The sequence below is a fragment of the Protopterus annectens genome, chromosome 6.part1, assembly GCF_019279795.1.
Source record: "Protopterus annectens isolate FY-2018-M chromosome 6.part1, PAN1.0, whole genome shotgun sequence".
Taxonomy (NCBI): domain Eukaryota; kingdom Metazoa; phylum Chordata; order Ceratodontiformes; family Protopteridae; genus Protopterus; species Protopterus annectens.
The window spans coordinates 58,440,510-58,464,201 of NC_056738.1; the positions used below are offsets into that span (position 1 = coordinate 58,440,510).

Here is a 23,692-nt window from a genome sequence, read left to right on the forward strand (position 1 = left end):
TTTCTAGAACTCTAAGGTGATAACTTAGTTTTTAAAAGCTTAAGCCACGCCCACTAGGGGTTAAAGGTGCACACTCAAAAGAGCTGCTCTGGAGTGAATGAGCTACTAGAGTTGTCTGTGCACATCCATGGAGTGCAAGATCCCCCCCCCCCTTAGTGGGTTGGGGGAAAAGAAGGCAGTCAGACTGTTTGATTCATGGAGACCTCTGTTATCACCTAGGACATGACATTGGGGTTAGTTCTCAGTGAAACTCTGTCTGGGTGAAACTTGAGGATGGATTCTTTATACAGTAGTGCCTGTAACTCAGAGATTCTCCTAGATAAGGTGATAGCTACTAGTAAGGCCATCTTCCGGGATGAGAATTTAATGTCGACAGAAGTGACAGCCTTAAAGCCGAACAAAGTGAGCTTCTCTAATACAAAACTGAGTTCCCATGCAGAAGCAGGAGCCCTCTTGGATGGCCTTAGATGGATGATGCCTTTGAGGAAGTGTTTCATCATAGGCTGAGATAATAAAGGGGTCTTCACTTGTATATAAGGGTCAATAGCAGAAGCATGAATTTTAATAGAGGAGTAAGAAAAACCTTTGGTGAAAAGCTCAGCCAAATAGGTGAAAACCAAGAGAAGGTTAGCTAATAGAGGTTGGTGGCCCTTAGTCTGGCACCATTCAGTGAATTCTTTTCCATTTAAAAATGTATGGTTTTCTGGTACTGGGTCTCATGGCTCATTCAAGATAAATATGCCCTTGATTAAACAACTGGCTCTGAGAAGTAAGGATCATATCATCCAGGCTGCCAGCTTCAACATGTTTAAGTTGGGGTGGATGGCTGTTTCTTTGTTCTGGATCAAGAAATCAAACTCCTGCAGTAACCACCATTGTTCTTGACTTCTCAAGTTGTGTAAGAGACAGACTTAATGCTTCCTTGGCCATAATCATGCAGTTAAGATCAATCTCAGTCCCTCCCTGATCTTCAGAAGTAACCTGGATATGAGACATATGGGAGAGAAGGCATACAGCAGTAGACTTGTCCATGGGAAGGAGACAGCATTTATCCTCAAGGCTCTTTTGCCTGGGGTACTTTAACAATACTTTTTTTAACTGTCTGTTTTCTTTGGAGGCAAAAAGGTCTACTTCTGGCATGGCACATTTTCAGGTAGATATGCATTTTTAGCTTCAACGTGTGGGTTTCTACAACTGATCTGCTCAGATGGCCTGCAAAGTTGTTTTGTTCTGAGAGGTACTGTGCTACTATGGTGCAACCCCATCCTTCATGCCAGCTCCTAGAGTTGCACTGTTAAGCAACATATTGGGTAGTAGTGTATATCTCCATGCTTATGTACCACACCACTGTAATATTATCTGGTTTACCAAGACAGTGCCTGGTTCCAGCATTTGTTTGAATCCCATCATGCCTCTGTAAACTGCCATTATTTCTTTCACACTGGTGTGACTTTGGACAAAGGATTTTTCCCACTTGCCTTGTACCTGAGGTCTGCCTGAGTAGGCACCCCAAGCTAGGTCTGAGGTCATCATTTGTTTCTCTAACTGATATTGGAAAGGAACTCCTTTGTAATGGAGGAAAGATTCGATCCACTATAACAATTCCTTTTTCAGATAGCGTAGAACCTTTACTTTGATGTTTAGGGAGTGTTTGAGCTTATACCACACATGCATTAGGGACCACTGTATCTTCCTCATGTGCTTTGCTAGAGGGGGACCATTAGAATGCAGGAAACATGTAACACAGAGCTCTCATAATTTCTCTGAATAACACAACCTTCTGAAATACTGTATTAGTAAAACAATAATTTCCTGGGGAAGAAAGGTCCTTTGTTTTCCTGTGTCCAGCAGGACTCCTAAGAACACCAGTCTGCTTGGGGCATAAGGCTGGACGTTAAGTATAGGGAGAATCCCAGGTTTGAAAATCCGGTCATGGTCAGATGAAGAGAGGCTTTTAGCTCCTTCAAGTTACTTGCTTGGATCAGGCAATCATCTAGGTAAGGGTATATCCACATAGCTTTGGCCTTGCAAATGCCAACTACTGGAGCCATAGATTTTGTGACCACTTTGGAAGCAGTAGATAAGTCAAAGGGCAATGCACAGAAATGAAAATGATTCTCACCTGCCCTGAAGAGGAGAGACCTCCTGTGCTCCTTTGCTATAGGTATATGAAGGTAGGCATCTTTTAAATCCAAACTGACCATGAAAGTCTGAGGAGAAAGCATGGGCAGGAGCTTTTGAAGTGCAAGCATCTTGGACATGCGGGCCACTAACAATCCTGTTTAGTCTTGACATGTCTAGAATTGGTCTCCCAGTTCCTTCTTTTCTTGGCAAAAGGAAGAGTCTTGAAAAATATCCTGCTTCCTAGTTCTTCTTTAAGGATTGGTTCCGTGGAACCCTGTTCATGGAGAAGCTTTACTTAGACATGCAATTTCCCGAGCTGTCCTTTTGGAATATAGGTAACACCTGCAGGTGAGAATGGTAGGGAAGTAAACTGCAATTTGCACCCTGTTCTTATGATTTGAAGGATCTGATTTTCCTGGGTTATGTTTTGCCACCTGTTTAGAAAGAGGAAAAGCCTACCTCTGAGCTTTGCTGAAGGAAGAGGGTTTTGAGTTGGGGTGGGGACAAGGAGGTACTCTGAAAAGTTATAACTGCTCCATGCTGGATTCCTGGAGGTGGAGTCTGCTATGCCTATAATCTTGTTCAGCTAACCACTTTCTTTTCTGTCTTTCTCTCCTGGTATTTCTGCTCCTTTACCTTGATTGCAAGGTGGGAAAGGACCAGGACGTAGCAAGATAATTCCAACTAAACCTCAGGGACTATACCTTCAGAAATTTCTTTACAGTTTGCAAGGACATAGCTTTGTCCTTCAGTTTTTTAAATATAGCTTGAGCCTTGGGTCCAAACAGAAAATCTCTGTCAAAAGGAGCATCAAGGATTTCTGATTTAACATGATCAGGAAGTGACCGCTCTCTTAACCAAACATGTTTCCTGATAACTGACCCACATGCAACTGCCCTCCTTGATGATTCCAAATCATCAAAACCACAATGTAAAGAAAGTTTTGCAGCCTGAGAAAAAAGTATTGCAGAGTTCCAGCAGTTCTTTCTGAAGAGCTCTGACTTCCACCTCCTCCAGTTTCTGCATCACGTGGTCCAAGAGACATTACTGGAATTTAACCATATGTAAATGGCAATTTCAAGCTCTCATGGCTAGGGTAGCTGACATGTACATTTTCTTGCCAAATCTGTCTAGGGTTCTACCCTCTGTACCATTAGGAAGGGTTTCCTCAAGATGTGGCCTTTGGCTTCCTTGGGTTTGAGGAAACTACCTCAGGCTCCACCATAGTGTTTTTAAATAAGTGTTTATGATAGTTTAGGATCCTACAAAAATGGTTAGAATTCCTTGGGGCAGGAGGTTGGGAGTCAGACTACAGGGATGTGTCTTGAATAACATCCTCCACAACCTCTAGAACTGGAGGAATAGCTGGAGGTTTCTGTTTAGGAAGCCAGATAAATACTCTCACTCTTTTCTTACAGCAAAGATAATCCTAAGACTTCCAACTGAATGATTCCTCATCTTGTAGTGGGTCTCGCCAAAAAAAAATCTTCAGGCAGTGAGGATGAGGAAAGACTTTCATCTGACTCACAGTTGGCATATTATCTTCAGGAAGTTTGGTCCACATATCCCAATTCATCTTCATAGATATCAGGGTTCTTAAGGCTCCTGGTAGGAAAGATCCTCTTTCCTTTTGGCAGGAAAAGTTGCAGGGGAGAAGTCCTGAAAGGGCTCATCAGTCTAGATGTCTTAAAATCCATGAACTCATCTGCTAATCTGACAAGGTTCTGTTGGCACACCCTAAAAGGCTGAGACCCAGAAGGCCTAGGTTGGGACAGCTGGAAGCAGCCTTCTTATGTATAGCCTTCTGTCTGGTATTGGATGTGGTGTTGATTAGCAGTGGCCTAGGATGTGAGCTGGTGGTCAGGACTTATGCCAGGAATGATGAGGATTTTTCTGTGACATGGGAATTCTTCCCTCCCAATCTGTAGGTATGGTATGGGAGTCTGAAGTAGGTGATAGATGATTACAAACCAACTCTGGTCCAATCCAACATCCTAAGTCTTTCAGCTCAAGTGGCCATTCAGGGGGCTGACAGGACTCTGGAAAGGTCTCACCAGATGCCCCAGCCACACACTCTCTCATTAGATGGGACAGCGTGCATCTCTCCCCTTCAAAAATCATGAGCCCGGGGGACTGACAGTGATAGACTGTTATGCAGCATTCTAACCGTCTGTAGATGCTTCTCCTCTTTTTTGCAAGGAAAATCTGGTTCATGGCTGGCAGATGTCATAGTGCACATGGATTACTAACACTCTAAACACTTCTCATGCAGCTCCACATTATGTTTAATGGTTCTTGAAGTAAAGTGAGCACACTGGAGACAAACAGGATTCACTGTTGTTGAATAAAAATGACTCGATTATATAGTAAACCATAAGCAATAATGATGTTAGTATTAGCATGACTTACTTGCACTTTGGAACACCATCTTCATCAAATAAGCAGGTCCCTCCATTTCTACATATGCATGCTGTGGGCATTTTTGCAGGGGGTTCAATGGCTGCAAAACAGAAATCCATGCAATTAAGGTGCATTTAGTAAACCAACACATGCACTGCTGTTCTGTAGTTAGCATCTGCTAAACAAAAACAAAACACATTGCTGTCATCTAGTCATAAAACGTGTTTTTAAGGCTTATTGAATATACTGAGTGGTAACTTCTTGGATGGAAGACTTGCAGTCACATTTCTACTGATCTTGAATTATTTTCCCTCATTTTCAGACAGAGTTCTGTATAATGCTTAAAGAATAAATAGCATCCAAATTCACCATTCATACGTGTGTGTGTGTGTGTGTGTGTGTGTGTGCGTGTGCGTGTGTGCGTGTGCGTGTGTGCGTGTGCATGTGTGTGTGTGTGTGCACACGCGTTTCTGTCTGTGAATTAATGCTCTTTTGTACCTTAAGAGCTGGAAGTGAAGTGACATATAAAACTTCCATGTCAGTCACAATGAACAGCCCTTTGTACAGTGATTATAAGCTCTACTTCCTACTTGGACTTAACATGCTTCTGGGAATAACCTAACTCATTTAATAATCATATTATATTTGGACTTCATCAAAATGCAGCATGTTATAGTTAAGAAAGGAAACAATATAGTAAGCAAATACTCATGAAACCCTTCAGCCAAAGTAGAAATTACTTTGTTGCATCATGTGAACATAAAAACAGTATTCTGCCAATATCACTACATGTGTACAGAATAATTTAGCAATAATCTATGACTGGGTGTAGGTATCATAGGATTTACCCACAGGTGGCATGATTTGATCATGAGGGGAAAGCCAGTGAGATGAAATGAAGCCAACCATGGGTAAATCCTTTGATACCCACATCAAGGAGTGGGTTGTTGATATTATTAATGACATTATTTAAGAAAGAAACTGCTTACCTTTCTTAAATAATGTCTTTGTACAATGGAGCTGTAGTGTTCCTACACATCTGTATAATGGCACTGTAGTGTTGCTCTGCATTCTTCTTTGTTTACTGATGTGCTGCGCATGCATATGGGACTTATGTTCCCATGTTTGCACAGAACATCAGTGCTGTTCAGCAGAAGAAACCAAGAAAAGAGAATCTCCATTGCTGTTTTTTTTTTCCTACCATTATAAACTCTTAATGCAAAGAAACCTGGACAAATCCCAATATAATGGGAGACAAAGGTCCAAAAAAGGGGCAGATTTTATTGGTCTTATAAACTGTGAAAGTTGTTGGAGTAGAAAACTTTGTGTTAGTCTGCATTTTATGAAAGATATGAAGCCTTAACCTCAAACGTCTGTCGTTATTTAATGACTTCAATCCACAGTGGCTTGCCAGAAACCTACATTTTTATGACAAAAAGACCAAAACTATAAAGAAAAAATCTGGATATTCTGCAAATATCTTGACAGTTGAGAGGTACAAGGGTCTGCCGACATTTTAGGATGATGGACAGTGCAGAAATACATATAATCAGGTACATTTCTGTTTCTTTAATTTTGCAGAATGGACATGGTTTTTTCTTGTATTTTGCTCTGTCCTCTAAACATATGCCAACTAAACAGCCTGGCCTCTCAGTGATACATCAACGACCATACTTTTTTCTATTGATGTATGCACGATTTACAACAGGCATACTCACTGGGATGCCCAATCAGATTGTATGGTTTTGAATGGCAATGAGCCACTACTGTATAGCTCAGCTCTGACAATGCCATGAGAATGCGAAGGTGGATTATAGGTACTTACTAGGCAACTGATACGTGAGAAGCCTAGCCATGTATTTCCAAGAGGTACTCAAAAAGTTTGTAGACTTTATATTATGAGTAGTTTGGAAGAAATTAACTGCACTTTTTTTTTAAAAACAATTCACAGAACATTTTAAATAGGGTTAGCCTGTCATACTACTATGTTATTCAGTACAACAAAAGTGCCAGAGGCAGCACAAACCTACATATTCTGTCAATCACTGAATGATATTATGCTGCTGTGATGAACCTTGATGAGGACAACCCATTTATTAGTAATAGTAGCTCACAATTCTTATGAGTTGTGTCTCATTCCAGCAAAAGTTCTTAGTCATTATATCTGGATAATAAAATACACTGTATATTATATTGAAAAACTCAAACTGTTCATGCTAAATTTTCCTTTAAATCTACTGCATGTGTTCATTGCATCATCAGATCAGTAAAAACTTCACTTCACAGGCACATCGTTGCTATTGGTTACACAGTATTTGGATTAAAATCCAGTATGTTATTGCCTTCCTGTTTTAAAGAAGTCAGCGTTCCTGAACTGAATAATCAGGGACTGTATTGGTACTTGTAACATATTCTTCATCCCAAAAAGAACCCCTTGATAATCTCAACACCCAAAATAATAACACAGCCTCTTATATATGAGAAAACTATATGTACCGATGTACTCTCACTCATTGACATCTCTTGGTTGTGCTGGTACTGCACTCCATCTTCCAGATGAAGACATAAAGTGCACCAGTGAATAACCTGTACTGCACACATTTATCAAGAAATATGTGGGCCAGTTATATGCTGCCTTGTTGACCTAAACCTTCCATGACTATAATTAAATGTCATGTAACCACAATTCCAACAGTCTAGAGAATAATTTCCTGCATGCAGTTCAGTGGCATACCTGCATCACATTCAGTTAAGCTCCCACTTATGAAGTTGCCTCCTTGAGGACAGGCGCAAGTATATCCATTGGGCCTTAATAAGCAAAGGTGGCTACAGACATCCTTGCATGGGTTGAGTTCTGTCAAGCAAAACAAAAACATTCATTAAAGCAGAAAAATTAGTAGCAAAAATGCCTTGCTCTTGTACATTTTCATTAGCACAAAGTGGATATGGTACAACATTTTGAAGGATGCCTTTTCCACAAGATTCTCAAGCATGATGGCATGAATAACAAGAAAAAGAATCTGTGACAGTTATTTTTGTTGTGAACTTCACCACTTGTCCCCCAAATAAAATATTATCATCTTTGAATCACCAAAATGCACAGGTATGGCCCCATCTACTCAGTGGCATTGCCTCACCTCCTTCCTGAGCATGCATTTTGTCGATTCAACAAGGAAGTTCTGCAAAAAGAGCACGTCTACTGTAGTACAAATCACACACAAAGTATCACAAATTAAAGTGTTACTATATTCAACAGTCACTGCTAGCATAACTTCAGAAATGTAATGCTTCCAAAAAAAAGTACAACTATAACTTAACAGATGGGACCAATAATGAAACAGTGAGGTTACATAGTTAAAAAAAAATCAAAGCAATTATAACAGAAATATCTAACCCTAATAATAATCCTAACAGTAATGAAATCACACAATGATGTAATCTAAAATGTGTCAAAAAACTTACCAAACATTATTTTTGAAAAAGGATATGCCCTCATAGCCCAGTCAACCCCTCATCTCAAAATCTTTAGGGTCACACAAACTCAAACAGAAGGAAAAAAGTATTTTTAATAAGTCATCTGGCAAAGCAATAGCCAGCCTTTTAGATACTATTCATCAATAAATACTAGGCTATCAGTTTGCAGACTATTACAAGCCTAGTCAGTAACCAGAGGTCAGAATCAAACCCTGTAACTTGTATTTGTGAAATTAGACTAACCATTATACCAACCTTCCCCCTTTATGTCAATCTTACCCTATTAAACAACATCTGCAACAAAGCAACAGCTAATGCAATGAAGCACTGGCCATGTAAAAGCTCACTTAAAGATACACACATGACAAACAAACAAATGTGGTGAAATTGGCAATAAAAACAGACTAAAAACTTAAAAACAACAATCAAACTCCCAACAATGACCTCTTAGTGCTTTCATGTTTCAAGATGAGATTAATAAAAATAATATTTTTGGTTTGGCAGCCTTTTTGTCCTAGGTTTAAACAAACTTTCATTTGGGAACATGTTTTATTACATATGTTTCAATGACAGAGGTGGAGTTAAATTGTTTTATTTTTGTTATTTAAATTTGCGATTTGTCTGCATGAAACATGATGTGAAGAGCAAGATTTAAAATTGTGACTGTTTCATTCTGAAGAATTCTTGATATTAGAAAGTGCTTAACTCTGTATCAATAAAATGTTGCATTATCTGTCTGGAGTTCTATTAATTGTTTTTCACCATTTTATACATATATGACATTCAGAATATTGACAAAACATTTACCTAACTAACTATAGTGCTGTTTAATAGTTGTGATTATGTAGTCATAACACAATTTAAAGTAATTACTTTTTTTGCATAATTATTAATGTTATTATTTTCATCTTTTTGACATAAAAAAGCTTGAATTATTTGTATAATCAAATTAGGTGATGTTTGATTAATTAGGTGAATGCAGTAAGGACTAGTAAAATGCAGTTAAAATGTTTTAGAGAAGAGATGTTAAAGCAGAAAACAAACATTGAATGTAAATGCTACATCCAGGATAGATGCCGACTACTAATTTCTCTATATGCATACTGTTTGACTTGACTGGGTAGATCACTTAAGATGTTCATAGGTCAACTACAAAACAAAGCGTATATGTTGAAAAGGAATGCTTAAACCTTAACTGTTAAAAAGTTCACAGAATAACCATTCTTCAAACGTGATCACTTAAGGCAGGATTCAATAAAGTATATCCAAGTGAAACACAACACTACACATTTTTGCAAGGTCAAAGACTTCTGTGTCTTCAATATGAAAGTTTTCTAGCTTAACTATCCCTAAAGTAAGTATCCTTATCTTGAACTTGAAGTTGCACTTGGGAAAGAAATAATATAATGGAGGCAAATGTCTTTTAGTCTAGTGATAAGTTCCAGTATTTGTTCATGACTATTACTTCAGCATTAATAACATTTCAAACATTGCAAGTTGTTGAACAGTCTTTCAAATAAGTGACTTCCCCTGTGAAGGACACCTGGTTATCAAGGATTCATATTGACTTATCTGCAGCATTTACCATGAATCCCAATGTGTCAGAAAACCTTTCTGTAAAAGTTACCTTCAGTATAAAAACAAAGGCATATTTGTAGTAGAATAAACCACATGCACCCCCTTATTTCTACACACTAAATCCACAGTCACACAATAGTGAGAAAAGGGCAAAGGCAGGTTTGCTGAAAGTGGCAATGACCAAAATTTTCCTGATGAAGTCATCTTCATAAAAAATGTATTTTATCAGCTGTCAGGTTCTTAGTATTAACTTATATGTTATTGATGAACATTTTCAGATCTGTCCCAAAATGTTGTTTCTTTTTTCTTGCTGTTTGCATATAAATGTCTGTCTGAACAAGTTTCACATTTTTTCATGACATTTTCATGGAATGTTACTGGCATTACTCAAAGGCAAAAGAGTATCTGCACAGTGAATTTTAATTAAGAATTAAGTTTTGTGTCATTTTAAGTCTCAACATATAAAAAATAAAATGATTATTTTATATATAAAACATCCTTTCTAGTTCTGAAATCCCAACAGTATTATATATGTGTATGTTTTGATAGCTTTTGTTTATTGTACACTAAAGAGAACTAAAAACAATAGATTTTCAATAGACTGTTTTGTAGATCTTTTATTTTACAAATTTCAGAAAGCCATTATAAACTGAATATGACCCTACTTTTCCAATAATAATGTATCTTCACTGCATTAAGATATTCTTATTATTTTTTTCAGGACTAAACTTCTCAAAAGATGCACTTCTGTTAGAGCACTGCATTTAGGGAGATCAAACACTATAACTTTAAATATGTGCATGCCTATCAAAATTAGTAAAATATGTGTATTTTTCAATAAAAAACAACAAATACTACTTATGCGACAAAAGAATATTATTTTGGGTCTTATTATATATAAACACGCCAATAAACTGATCCAGCTATATGAATTTGTCAGCTTGAAAGAATGCAAAATATACACGGTTAGAATTGGATTGCAAAAAAAAAGAATGGGTGTATAAAAATACTGATGGAACATAGCAATGCAGAACCACATCTCTGCAGACAAATGAAATATTACAGCTAAATTCTCAGAATAAGATGTCATGATCCTCAGTTACAGAATGCATGTAGCTTACAATTCCAGGTACAACACATGCAAAAATACTTATGTTCATACAGTGTGCTTTACTACATATGACTCGAAACTGGGAAGGCCTCCTTTCCGGTGTCAAAAAAACCCTTCCCTATTCACATGAAAAAAAAAACTATTTATACTTTTGTTGTTTTGTTGTAGTGACAACTCCATAAAGAAGTATTATATTCTGCACACTGAACAGAAGCTCAATACAAAACCCAACTGGAAACCAAGTATAATGCAAAATATCAGACTATATCACAGAAGGCCTATGAGCCACTATATCTGGTACCAATGTATAAAGGGGTCATATTTATGTCCCTTCAAGATTTTATTATAAAACTTTCAGGCAGGAACAGTGGAGTTCACTGGTACAAATTGCATGTAAGACTGCTATTTCAGCCAAAGAGATTTCAGTGCAGTGTAACATAGAATGTTATCCACACCACTTAATTTACCGCATACTATAGCATTTTAATTACAGCATGTTAATGAAAAATACTGATTTTAGAGTACAGATTTTTTTCTATGCCATTACTGTACTCTGCATATCGAGGAGAAATCCAATATAATACCTCCAATAGAAAGACAGTAAGATGCAAAATTTTACACTATGGCACTGAAGCAATAAGAAGCAAAGTATTTTGTGCCTAATATAAACAACAATATCACAGTCAAACTTTGAGATTTCATTATGATAATGTCAGGCGGTAACAACAAGATGCTTAGCAACAAGTGCCTCATTTGAAATGCCAGATTTTTTTATTATGAACTATCCTAGGAAAACTGACATATAGTCTCTTATATACAGCTATTACATTCATTATCTCACTAACAGTTTGCTTTCACAGTCTGGCATTATACCTGCTTTCCAATTAGGGATCATTTAACTTCTGCTCAGAAACCGAGGATGAAATAATGTCCAATATATATATATATATATATATATATATATATATATATATATATATATACATATATATATATATACATTAAGCTATCATTAAACCAGATGGGAAAAAAAAGAAAGTAAACAAAAAAGAAAAAAGTTCTCCAAGCCTCAAGCCATAGATATAAAAACAGAAGTGCAACCTTACCATTGACTATGGGAACTAAATACCAATCATTCTCACTGGCATTGTTTGTAAAGTAATGGGATATTCTACAGATGAACTTATAAATAAAAGTGTAGACATTCTATAATCCCTTGACCCAAACCAATCTGGCTTTACTTCTGTCTAGTAAACCTGGTGGACTTCTTTAAGAAGGTAACTGAAGCACTGGATAATGAACAAATTGTGCACACTCCATACCAGGACCTAGCTTTCTGTGGGTGAAAATATAATCAAATGGCTAAATATCATACATAAAACATCAAAACAGGAAATTATTGAACACATCTTACTTTGAAAATAAATCCATCAAATGCCCATAGTTGGCCAACAACCAGGAAGTACAGCGATGCATAAGATAAGTGAAGGAAACATTTTAAATTTTCCTTATCCCCCACTGTAGTGTGATCTTGGAGTTGTTATATATAGTTGGGGGGGGTGCTCTATTCCACACTGTAATGTGATCTTGGAATTGGCATATATAGTTAGGGGGGTGTGGTGGGTAAAGCCTCCCATGTTGGTTGGTTGCGTTCCTGATGTTGGCCAACTATGGTTATTCAATGAATTTATTTTTGAAGTAAGAAGTATTCTGTAATGAACTGTTTTGATGTCTTCTGTACAATATTTAGCAGTTCAATATTTTCTTTTGATAGACAAACACAGACCTGCTTTCCTGTGTCATTGATAAACTGGCATGGATAAATATGAACCCCTTCATAATCCACTAGATAGTCAACTAGCTCACAGACAAAACTCAAAGCCAGGGATGGTTGCACACTACCCTCTAATAGCCTAAGTCTCCAGTGGTGTCCCACAGACCTCTATACTGAGTCCACTCATTTTTGACATATACTTCACTGATGTCCAAGCTGAAAAAACGGTCTTTCGTTTACAAAGTTTGCTGATGAATGCAATATTCACAGACTCAAACTAAATGCAAAAAGAAAAAAATGCAGTATTATAGTCGTTGGGAAGCAAAAATGCCCTAGCACTTATCACACTGATGATACTCTCAAAGTTGACACTATCATTAAAAAAATAAGCACTTTCATGGAGTATGACCTCTCTTTTGACTGCCATGCTGTAATTACTGTTAGGAAGTTCTCCTATCTAGCACAGCTAATTTCTAAATATATAGTCTCCAGATCTAAAAAAAAGTATTGCCGCTTTCTCTCTTTTCCTCCCTAATCTGAAATATAATTCCCCCTTTGGAATGTACCAGTCCAAATATATTACACAACTTGAGAAACCACAGTCATATGTACTGCACAACTTGAGAAATCACAATAATTCCTGCCCAAAAAAAATCTCACGTAAGAGCTCCTTAAGTTGCACTGAGCATTTAAAAGCACTATCATTGAATTCTGTGTTCTGCAACCTCCAGTGCTGCAACCTCTGTGTGGACAGCAAGGCAACAGAGGATCCAAACCTGCTATACTAATATATTCAAACAGCTGGCAATACCGCCAACAACCATGCTAAGGACCTAAACCTAAAACAAAGTATTAATAGAACCTATGGCAGGACAGATATTTTTCTGAAAGGATCCCATACCTATGAAAAAAACTCTCACTCCATGTCAAAGTGGCACCTTAGGCAACTCAACAAGTGAAATGGAGATCTGTAAATTCATTTCAAGGTAGTCCATGTAGGCCCTTGTAAACAGGCAAAGGAATTGTGGCAATGGAAGAGGCATGTCTCCAAAAGGTCTACTAGACCAATCATCTACTATAAATGTATAACCCTGTGAGTCAACAGTATGTCTGAGAGAGGTGCCTGGTAAGAAATCAGTAATGATCTGATGAAAACACCTATTACAACCTATTTTGTGGACAATGTGTATGCGGTGCATGCACGTACACACACACAAAACTCAGACACACACACACACACACACACACACACACACACACACACACACACACACACACACACACACACACACACACACACACACAGATTACCTAGGGAATTAAAGACTTGAGAGGAAGGTGGGTGGTAGTCTACAATGCAACAGCAAGCATTTACAGATAGGAAACATTATTACATGGCTGTTTTAAGTTTATCATAAGAATTATCCAAGCCAGTGAAGTTGTAACCCATGTACAGCAAATACCTGTTATATATCTAGTTAAGAAACATACTTTTCCACACTTTTAAATGTGTACATTTTTAACATACAATCAGCTTGTATTAGTCATGACAGATAGGAGGGGGAAAGGATTGCAGGGGCAAAACCTCTCCTGCTTATGGAAAACAGTTAGGTCTGCAGTGCTTAGAAATAGTGTGGATAGACTTCCAGGTTTATGTGTCACAGATGTTTCGGGTTGACACATGCCTGGAGAAAGCTCCAGCAGTGACAGCAGTTTTCATTGTGTGTGTCTGGAGATGCTTCTGTGACATTCTGCACTGGCAACCATAGCAGAAGGCAATGCTGTTTGCTAACCATTTGGAAAGCATCTGCTTGAATATTGACCTGCCTTGCTTCCTAGTTTAAAAAATATGAACTGGTCAGATTTTATTATCTCTTGGATTCTTGCTAAGCAATATCTGGGATACCTGTGCATATTCAGTAAATGCAGCAACCACCATTTTTTGTTCTGATGTTTTATGAAGAAAACTGGTAGCTGGATAACAGGATGAGGGATCACCTTAAACATGAAGTTGGAGTTATTTCTTGAGGACACACTGTCGGAAGGCAGTGCTTGCAGAAATTACTGTAATGATTGCCATTATGAAATGGGTTTCCTGAATAAAAACTTGAAGCACATTTGCTTCCTGAGTCAAAGGAGGAAGGGTAAGTTTTTCTCCCACAAATGTCAGGTTCCAGATTGTAAATAGTGGTTACATTTGGGTCTTAGGCAAAGCAAGTGTCTAAGGGTAAACAAATTAAAATGTCAAAGAATTGTACATTTATAAAGGTGTAAACCATCCGTAATTTTAATAAGAAGCTTAAATAACTGAGTACCTCTTGCATTATGGCTTTTGTGGGGACATCTGGCAAGTTTCATACCATGCAGAAATGTTTTTCATTGGCATAAGACTTTCTAGTGGCTTGTTTGCACACTCAGTTTCTACTGAGTGGTTTGCATGTCTTTTCCAAGTTACACAAGACTTCAGGAGAAAAGCCCTCCCAATGGAGGATGAAAGACCTAGTCTCCAGATAGGCTGATAAATCTGGGACATGTGAAAAAGCTGTGGTACTGGGTCAGCAAGTGCAAGATACAGTGAACACTTTCCCCTTTCTTCAGTGTGGCAGGATGGAGAACAAAGATGACTTTGACTAGAAGCTATTAGTATGAAGGTTGATGTTTTTGTCCTTGCCTTCACAATATTAGGGTTAATTTTTGAGTTGTTAGTAATCAGCATTCTCTAGTCCAGAGATTGACTCCCCAGCCTTCATTTGTCTGCTGAGCAAGTCACTTAACCAGATAGTGTTCTGGAGCAAATGGAAAATTGGGCTAGGCTCCTCAGTGGTCTCCATATCTAGTAAATATCTATAAGCTATAAGACTCTCCTAATTAAGGAAAAACACATTTACTGCCCAGGCTTGCCAGGGAATCTAGACCAAAACTTCTTGGTCTAGCAATTCTGAAGTGCCATAAAGTGAGCCATTTCTGGGACTCCCCAGCACCAGAACAGACAGTGGAAGACCCCCCCCCCCCACAAGGTCAGCCTCCACTCACAAACGTTGGAGGAGGGCCGACTTAAATAGTCTGACAGAGCATTCTGCTTTTATGGAATATAAAATGCCTGGATAGACAATTTTGTTGGATTGCTATATCATATTCTATCACAGACAATCTGCACAGCTGTTATGAGCGAGTACCACCCCCCACCTTGTTTATACACCACATGAACATATTTTATCTGTGACTATTGATAGTACTTCTGCTGCCTAGACAGTTCTAAAAACTCTGAGGGTATATATTGTCGCTCGTCTTGTGTAGCTAGTTAAAACAAAGAGGCTTGAATGTTCATTTATATACTTCATTACATAAAAACACATCATGATTGATAGCAGCAACATAAAATATAAACAGACTGACTGACTACTACACATACATACATCCTTACACCTTTGCAGCTCACATGCTTGCATGTGCTCAGTATTTATGTACATGCACTTGCTCACTGGAAAGCTTCTTAAAAATACATACACTCACTGATCTATATATATCAAGACTAGCATTTCTTTACATTGATGTTTATTCCTGTCAGTCCACCTCTCCTTGAGCTAGAAGAATTCAGAATCTGACATCTCAGTATAGTTTGATGCATCTGTCACCAAGGTCTAGGTACATTGTAAAAGGATAAATTAATGAATGGCTTTCAGTGGCACAGGTGGACTTGGTGCATTAACCATCTGAATTCACTCCCAGTGGTCAGGGTAACAAGTAACACTATCGGTGGATAAGTACCACAGGATATTTTTCATATAAAGCTTTGAAAGTAGGGTCTAAGGATGGATGTAGTAAACATGTACCCAAGGCTCTTAATATTTTCCTAGGTAACCTCCTACTACAGAGATGAGGATGATGGAATATGATTTCTTTGACAGAAGGAAAACCTTGATTTCTACCATACCCAAAGCTATTCCCAAAATGGTCATGACACTAGCAAGGTGCATAATTTGATTTGAAATAATATATATATAAATACCCAAGCTGTAGACATTGAGAAAAAGAAGATGGTTAGATTTAAAACTTGCATACGCATCCCTGAGACATAGCATGAATCAAACAGTCATTCATGTAAAGGTAGATGTGCAACTACTGTAATCTGAAATGACCAAATGTTGAAGCTAACATTTGGTGAATACCCTAGCAGCAGGCAAAACTAAAAGGACAAGGTGGTGAACTGGAAGCATTGGGAAACTGTTTAAATCATTAAGAATGTCCTAAGGCCTTTGAGAATTGGAGTATGGATAAGAAAGTTCTTTCTGTCTGATGTGACCATTATGGGTTTCGGCATCAAGAAGGGTAGAAGGGATTGGAAGGTGACAGTATCCTGACACAGGTGTGCATGGTCAGTGCAAACTACTGACTGCTGTAAAGGGCTAGTCTTCCTCCGACTAGGATGGAGAGTATGTGGGTAGGTAAAGGGAAGTCTGTAGGGACACTGCCAAGGGAAGACAGAGAGACCCTTCCCCTACCTCCTTTGCCTGACTTGGCCTCTTTTCCCTTTCCAAATGTCTATCTCAAGAGTTTCTTCTGTTTGGCCCTTGCTTTTTCCTAAAACAATGGCCATTGTTTATTGTGAATCATCCTGCTGCATGCAGGTGAATGAAAATGTTATTTTATCTTTTGCATGCCATTTTTCCTTATCTTCATGATTCTTAAATATTTCCAGAAGAGTCAGGAAAAACAGCAGGTGTTTCTCCAAAGAAGCATTTTGATTTGGCCCCTGATAGCTTCAGGAAAAGGTAATGATTGAATCCTTAGATTTGGATTTCTTAAAACTATCACAGAGGTAGCTGCCCTGACAAATGCTTCTGTGGCATCATATCCACATTGTATGGCATATTTGTCTACTTTGAGCAAAGTCTGGAAGAACCTGAAAAATCTCAGTCATGAGGAAGCATCTGGAATACAATTCACTATGTCCTCCACTTGTTTAAGTTTGTTGTCCAATATTGCAACACATGGGTTTGGCAGTCAATTGTATCATACCAAAGTGGCAAAAATATATACCTTCTTTCCAAATCTCCCTAGCTTGCTTCCTAGATATTCTACTTTTCTTATTATGGATTTTCAAAGCTAGGACAAGACTGGATCCTCTCATAGCATCAAAAGAGATGACTGCCAGATCTGCAGTGTTTTTTTTATAATAAGTATTCAGCCTTATCCTCTGCATGATAAAACCAGTTGGCCTTTCGTAGGCCTGAAGGCTTGGAGTCGGCCTCTAAGGAAATACTCACAAATGAACCTTCAAAGGCTTAGAAAACAGGGGATGGCAGTAGGTTTGGTCTTATTAATACCTATAAGCTCAAGATACTGTGACGCCCCGTGCCCTGGCCCAGCAATCAAAAAGCCTCAGTCCTCACCACTAACACCAGAGAGGGTGTCTCATTTAAGAAGAGAGGATAACAAATACACACAGTAAAGTACAACTTCCCTTAAGTGCACACAGAGATCACAGTCAGTCTGGAGCTGGTTGCTCCCTTGCTCAACAGGTCCCAAATAAGACTCCCCTCTGGCATAGCTATAAGGTCCAGATCTCAGTCTAGCTGGCAAGCTAACCTCCAGTACCCCCTCTGTCCAACCAGTGCTTCGTGTCCCTGCCCAAGTAGCTGACACACACACACACACACACACACACACACACACACACACACACACACACACACACACACACACACACACTTTGAGATAAGTATTTATACAACTTCACATCTTTGTAAACTCATACAAGCCAAAAGGAGTCACAAAGGCTGACTTCTCTCTAGCACTGGGAGTCAAGGGCACCTGCCAGTAAACCTTGGTAAGATCAATGGTTGTAAGATACTTAGCCCCACCCAGCTGCTCTAGGGCCTCATCTGTCCTAGGCATGGGGTAAGCATCCGACTCTGTGTGACTATTTAATTTCCTGTACTCCACACAGAACCTGGTGCTGCCATCCTTCTTTGGCGTCAGCACCACTGGGTAGGCCCAAGGACTGTTGGACTCTCAAATCACCCCTAGTTCCAACATCTTCTGTACCTCCTCCCTCAGAGTCTGTCTGACTCTCTCAGGCACCCTATAAGGGGCCTACCTAATAGGCCTTTGGGGTCCTGTATCCACCTGGTGCTGCACCAGGTGGGTGCACCCTGGTTTCCCAGTGAACATGTCCCCAAATTCCTGCAACACTGCTCAGATTTCTCGAAGCTGGGTAGGAGATAGCTGCTGGGATATTGCTACTCCTTTCACTGAGATTTAAGCCCGAGCCTCACTGAGGAGATCAGTCCCCAGATCTCCCTCAGACTCCTCCTGCAATCCACTGTAAATGCTCAGCATAAGGGCCTCCTTATCACGGAAAGGTTTCATCATGTTAACATGGTACAATTTGTGCCCCTGCCATCTGCCTAGCACTTCCATCATGTAATTAACATCACTTACCTTTCTTACCACCTTGTAGGGACCCTCCCAAGCTGCTTTCAGTTTGCTGTGTCTGACAGGAATGAGAACCATTACCTGCTGCCCCTCAGCATACTCTCTAGCTCGAGCATTCCTGTCATACCACACCTTTTTCTGTTGTTGGGCTTCTGCCAGGTTCTCCTGGGCCAAGATCATGAGTTCCCTGAGCCTTTTATCCTGAAGTTTAGGACGTATGCCAAAACAGACTCCTTGTGAGTCTCGCACTCACCTTCCCACTCATCTCGAATTAAATCTAGAGATCCCTCACCCTATGCCCCTACAGCAACTCAAATGGTGAAAAACCTGTGGAGTCCTGGGGAACCTCTCTGTAAGCAAATGACAGATGGGGCAAATATTTGTCCCACTCTCTGTTAAACTGATCTGCAAATGCCCATAGCATGGACTTGATTGTAGAGTTTAACCTCTCAACAAAACTATTAGTCTGGGTATGGTAGGGGGGTGGTCTTCAAGTGCTTCACCCCACAGGACTTCCACAAACAAGTCAGCAGGTCTGACATAAAATCGGTACCTCTGTCAGACAGTATGTCTTTTGGGAAACCTACCCTGCTGAAATTCTCTAACAAAGCATTTGCCACCTTGTCTGCCTCAATGGAGGACAAAGCTACTGCCTCAGGGTATCGTGTAGCATAATCCACTACCACTAAGATATACTTTTTTCCTGTGGAACTTGGGGTACTCAAAGGACCCACAATATCCATAGCTACCCTCTGAAATGGCTCCTCAATTACAGGCAAAGGCATCAAAGGAGCTCTCACCTTGTCTCCTGCCTTGCCTAACATTTGGCACTGCTCACAGGTTTTGCAGCACCCTGTTACATCTCTGGAAATTCCAGGCCAACAGAAGTTCTTCATAATATGCCTCTTTGTATGTATTATGCCCATATGACCTACAAAGAGAATATCATGGGCTATGGCAAGAAGTGCCAGATGGTAGGCTCTAGCCACTACTAACTACTGTACTCTCTCACTTTCTAGCCCTCCCTCAGGGGTCCACTCTCTGTAGAGTAACCCTCTGTCCCAGTATACAGATTCCCCCTTACCTTGAGATTCAGGTGCATCCCTGACCTCCTACCTCAGGCCTTGCAATGTAGGGTCTGAGAGCTGAGCCTGTCTCAACTCTCTCCTTGTAACCCTTCCGAACTCCCCTTCCACAGGAAGTCTGGCATCCTCTGACAGTGGTGCCTCACTGTCAGCCTGGGTACTACTACTCATGTCTACCTTTGCAGTTACCCTGTCCAAGGGAACATCAGTACCCTAAAGCAGCTGTGGCTCACCTTCAGTCTCACTGCTACAGTGTAGCTCACTCCCTGAAGTAACCACCTCACCAGTCCTGGCTGCAAGTATGCAGTCTGTCTGGGTCTTCCCCAGGCTATCAGACCCACATGCTTGTCTCCTAGCCTCACTGCATGTAACTGCATAAGTACATGGTACTGCCTCATCCAAATCCTTCCCCTCTCAGGACATCTGCAGGATGGTAGTTTAGTACTCCTGTTGTCTCAAGACAACCTACTATTGGCATTTTGTCTTTCCCACTTACTGGCTTCCTCACCTTTGGTTCCCCACCTTGTCTCCATGGATATCTGTATGCAACATGGTCCCACTGGTTGCATTCAAAACATTTCACCCTAGGTCCTGGACGTGTATCTCGACTAGTGGCTTCCCCCGCTACTGGCAGATTCTGTTGTGGCAGTCTGTGCTGCCCACCATGGTTTCCTTTAGACCCAGGAGGAGTACTGGGGGTCTCCTTCCTGTGCAATGCTGCCCTGCTTGTCGGGTATAGGTCTCCCTTCTTCCCCAATTCATCTGAAGTAGCACATTGTCTATCAGCTAACCAGATCCTCATGTCCTCAGGCAAAGTGCTAAGGGCTTGTTCCCTCATTAAAATGTCTGCCAGCCAGGGGCGGCTCGTGGCATAGGGCTGCCGGACTGCAGCCCCCTCAAAAAGAAAAAAAGAAAGAAAAAGAAATGAAAAATAAAAAAAAATATTTTTTTAAAATTCACGGACTTCGCGCATGCGCATAGACCGAGTCCCGGCTTATCGGTCTATGCATGCTCAAGGCAGCCCGGCCGTCCCCATAGGGGGACACAAGGAGCGTCTGTGCACTTATACAGTGCACAGACCCGCCAGGATTATGGGACGCGTCCGGACTGCAAGGACTCGGGACAGTGCCTTAGGGATCTCGTCGGCGTCGGGAAGGAGCATGTGGATCTCGCGGGTCTTCAGTATTGCGCGGGAAGGATGTACGGACGTTAACTCTGGATGTATTCAGGTAAGGTGTCTTTCAATTTACAATGTTTATCTTTCTTTGTGTGTATGGTGCTTGTGCTTTACTGGAGAGAGTGTGTGTGTGTGTGTGTGTGTGTGTAAATGCCCCAGGTGCTTATGGTGGTGTGGTAGGGAATGCCTCAGGCTTGAACCCTGTACCCTGTATGCAGGTGTTAAAGACTTGAGTTCCCTACCCACCACCATTTGTAAAAAAATTTCAGATTTTTACCTCATATTTGATCTGATCTGTTCCTCATAATATCTGTGGTTTGTAAATGTTGCAATGCTTGATATTTGATGGTGTAGTAGTAGCATTGTTGCCTCACAGCTGCAGGTTCTTGGGTTTGATTCTTGGCTGGGGTTCCTTCTTTGTGGGGTCTGTATCTTCTCCCTGTGTTTGTGTGGGTTTGCTTTGTGCCCTCCCATGTTACAAAGACATGTCTGCATTATTTCTTCCTGGGCCTCGCTGAAAATTTGTTTATTTGTTCCAAGTCAGACTGTCCTGATTAAAAATGTTAAATAAAATTGATAGGCATTTGAATTTCAGACTTAAGGGTTTCTGAATGTTTAATTCCTGCGTATTTGATGGTGCAGTGGTAGTATTGTTGCCTCACAGCTATAGGTTTTCTGGTTTGATTCTTGGTTGGGGTGGCTTCTGTGTGGAGTCTGCATCTCCTGCCTGTGTTTGTGTGGATTTGCTCTGGTGCCCTGCCATTTTACAAAGATGTGTCTGCAGTTTTAATCCCTCGTCTCTGCTGAAAATTGTTTTGTTCTGTCCGCAGTAAATTTGACAGGCATTTGAATTTCAGACTTCAGGTTTCTGAATGTTTAATTCCTTGCAGATTTGATGGTGCAGTGGTAGTATTGTTGCCTCACAGCTATAGGTTTTCTGGTTTGATTCTTGGTTGGGGTGGCTTCTGTGTGGAGTCTGCATCTCCTGCCTGTGTTTGTGTGGATTTGCTCTGGTGCCCTGCCATTTTACAAAGATGTGTCTGCAGTTTTAATCCCTCGTCTCTGCTGAAAATTGTTTTTGTTCTGTCCGCAGTAAATTTGACAGGCATTTGAATTTCAGACTTCAGGTTTCTGAATGTTTAATTCCTTGCAGATTTGATGGTGCAGTGGTAGTATTGTTGCCTCACAGCTATAGGTTTTCTGGTTTGATTCTTGGTTGGGGTGGCTTCTGTGTGGAGTCTGCATCTCCTGCCTGTGTTTGTGTGGATTTGCTCTGGTGCCCTGCCATTTTACAAAGATGTGTCTGCAGTTTTAATCCCTCGTCTCTGCTGAAAATTGTTTTTGTTCTGTCCGCAGTAAATTTGACAGGCATTTGAATTTCAGACTTCAGGTTTCTGAATGTTTAATTCCTTGCAGATTTGATGGTGCGGTGGTAGTATTGTTGCCTCACAGCTATAGGTTTTCTGGTTTGATTCTTGGTTGGGGTGGCTTCTGTTTGGAGTCTACATCTCCTGCCTGTGTTTGTGTGGATTTGCTCTGGTGCCCTGCCATTTTACAAAGATGTGTCTGCAGTTTTAATCCCTCGTCTCTGCTGAAAATTGTTTTTGTTCTGTCCGCAGTAAATTTGACAGGCATTTGAATTTCAGACTTCAGGTTTCTGAATGTTTAATTCCTTGCAGATTTGATGGTGCGGTGGTAGTATTGTTGCCTCACAGCTATAGGTTTTCTGGTTTGATTCTTGGTTGGGGTGGCTTCTGTTTGGAGTCTACATCTCCTGCCTGTGTTTGTGTGGATTTGCTCTGGTGCCCTGCCATTTTACAAAGATGTGTCTGCAGTTTTAATCCCTCGTCTCTGCTGAAAATTGTTTTTGTTCTGTCCGCAGTAAAATTGACAGGCATTTGAATTTCAGACTTCAGGTTTCTGAATGTTTAATTCCTTGTATAATTGATGGTGCAGTGATAGTATTGTTACCTCACAACTATAGGTTTTCTGGTTTGATTCTTGGTTGGGGTGGCTTCTGTCTGCATCTCCTCCCTGTATTTGTGTGGATTTGCTCTGGTGCCCTGCCATTTTGCAAAGACGTGTCTGCAGTATTAATCCCTGCATCTCTGCTGAAAATTGTTTTTGTTCTGTCCGCAGTAAAATTGACAGGCATTTGAATTTCAGACTTCAGGTTTCTGAATGTTTGATTCCTTGCAGATTTGATGGTGCAGTGGTAGTATTGTTGCCTCACAGCTATAGGTTTTCTGGTTTGATTCTTGGTTGGGGTGGCTTCTGTGTGGAGTCTGCATCTCCTCCATGTGTTTGTGTGGATTTGCTCTGGTGCCCTGCCATTTTACAAAGACGTGTCTGCAGTTTTAATCCCTGCTGAAAATTGGTTTTGTTCTGTCCGCAGTAAAATTGACAGGCATTTGAATTTCAGACTTCAGGTTTCTGAATGTTTAATTCCTTGCATAATTGATGGTGCGGTGGTAGTATTGTTGCCTCACAGCTATAGGTTTTCTGGTTTGATTCTTGGTTGGGGTGGCTTC

At 40.1% G+C, this 23,692-nt stretch overlaps 1 protein-coding gene across 1 annotated transcript in view; it reads right to left on the reverse strand.

Annotated features, from left to right (window-relative positions):
- The window catches only part of LRP2 (LDL receptor related protein 2), a 1,335,386-nt gene that overhangs the window by 81,753 nt on the left and 1,229,941 nt on the right, over positions 1-23,692 (reverse strand). The window contains exons 71-72 of the mRNA XM_044075346.1: positions 7,259-7,378; positions 4,534-4,624 (exon numbers count right to left, since the gene is read on the reverse strand). Of these exons, the coding sequence (XP_043931281.1) occupies positions 4,534-4,624; positions 7,259-7,378 (211 nt within the window). The remainder of the gene's footprint in view (positions 1-4,533; positions 4,625-7,258; positions 7,379-23,692) is intronic.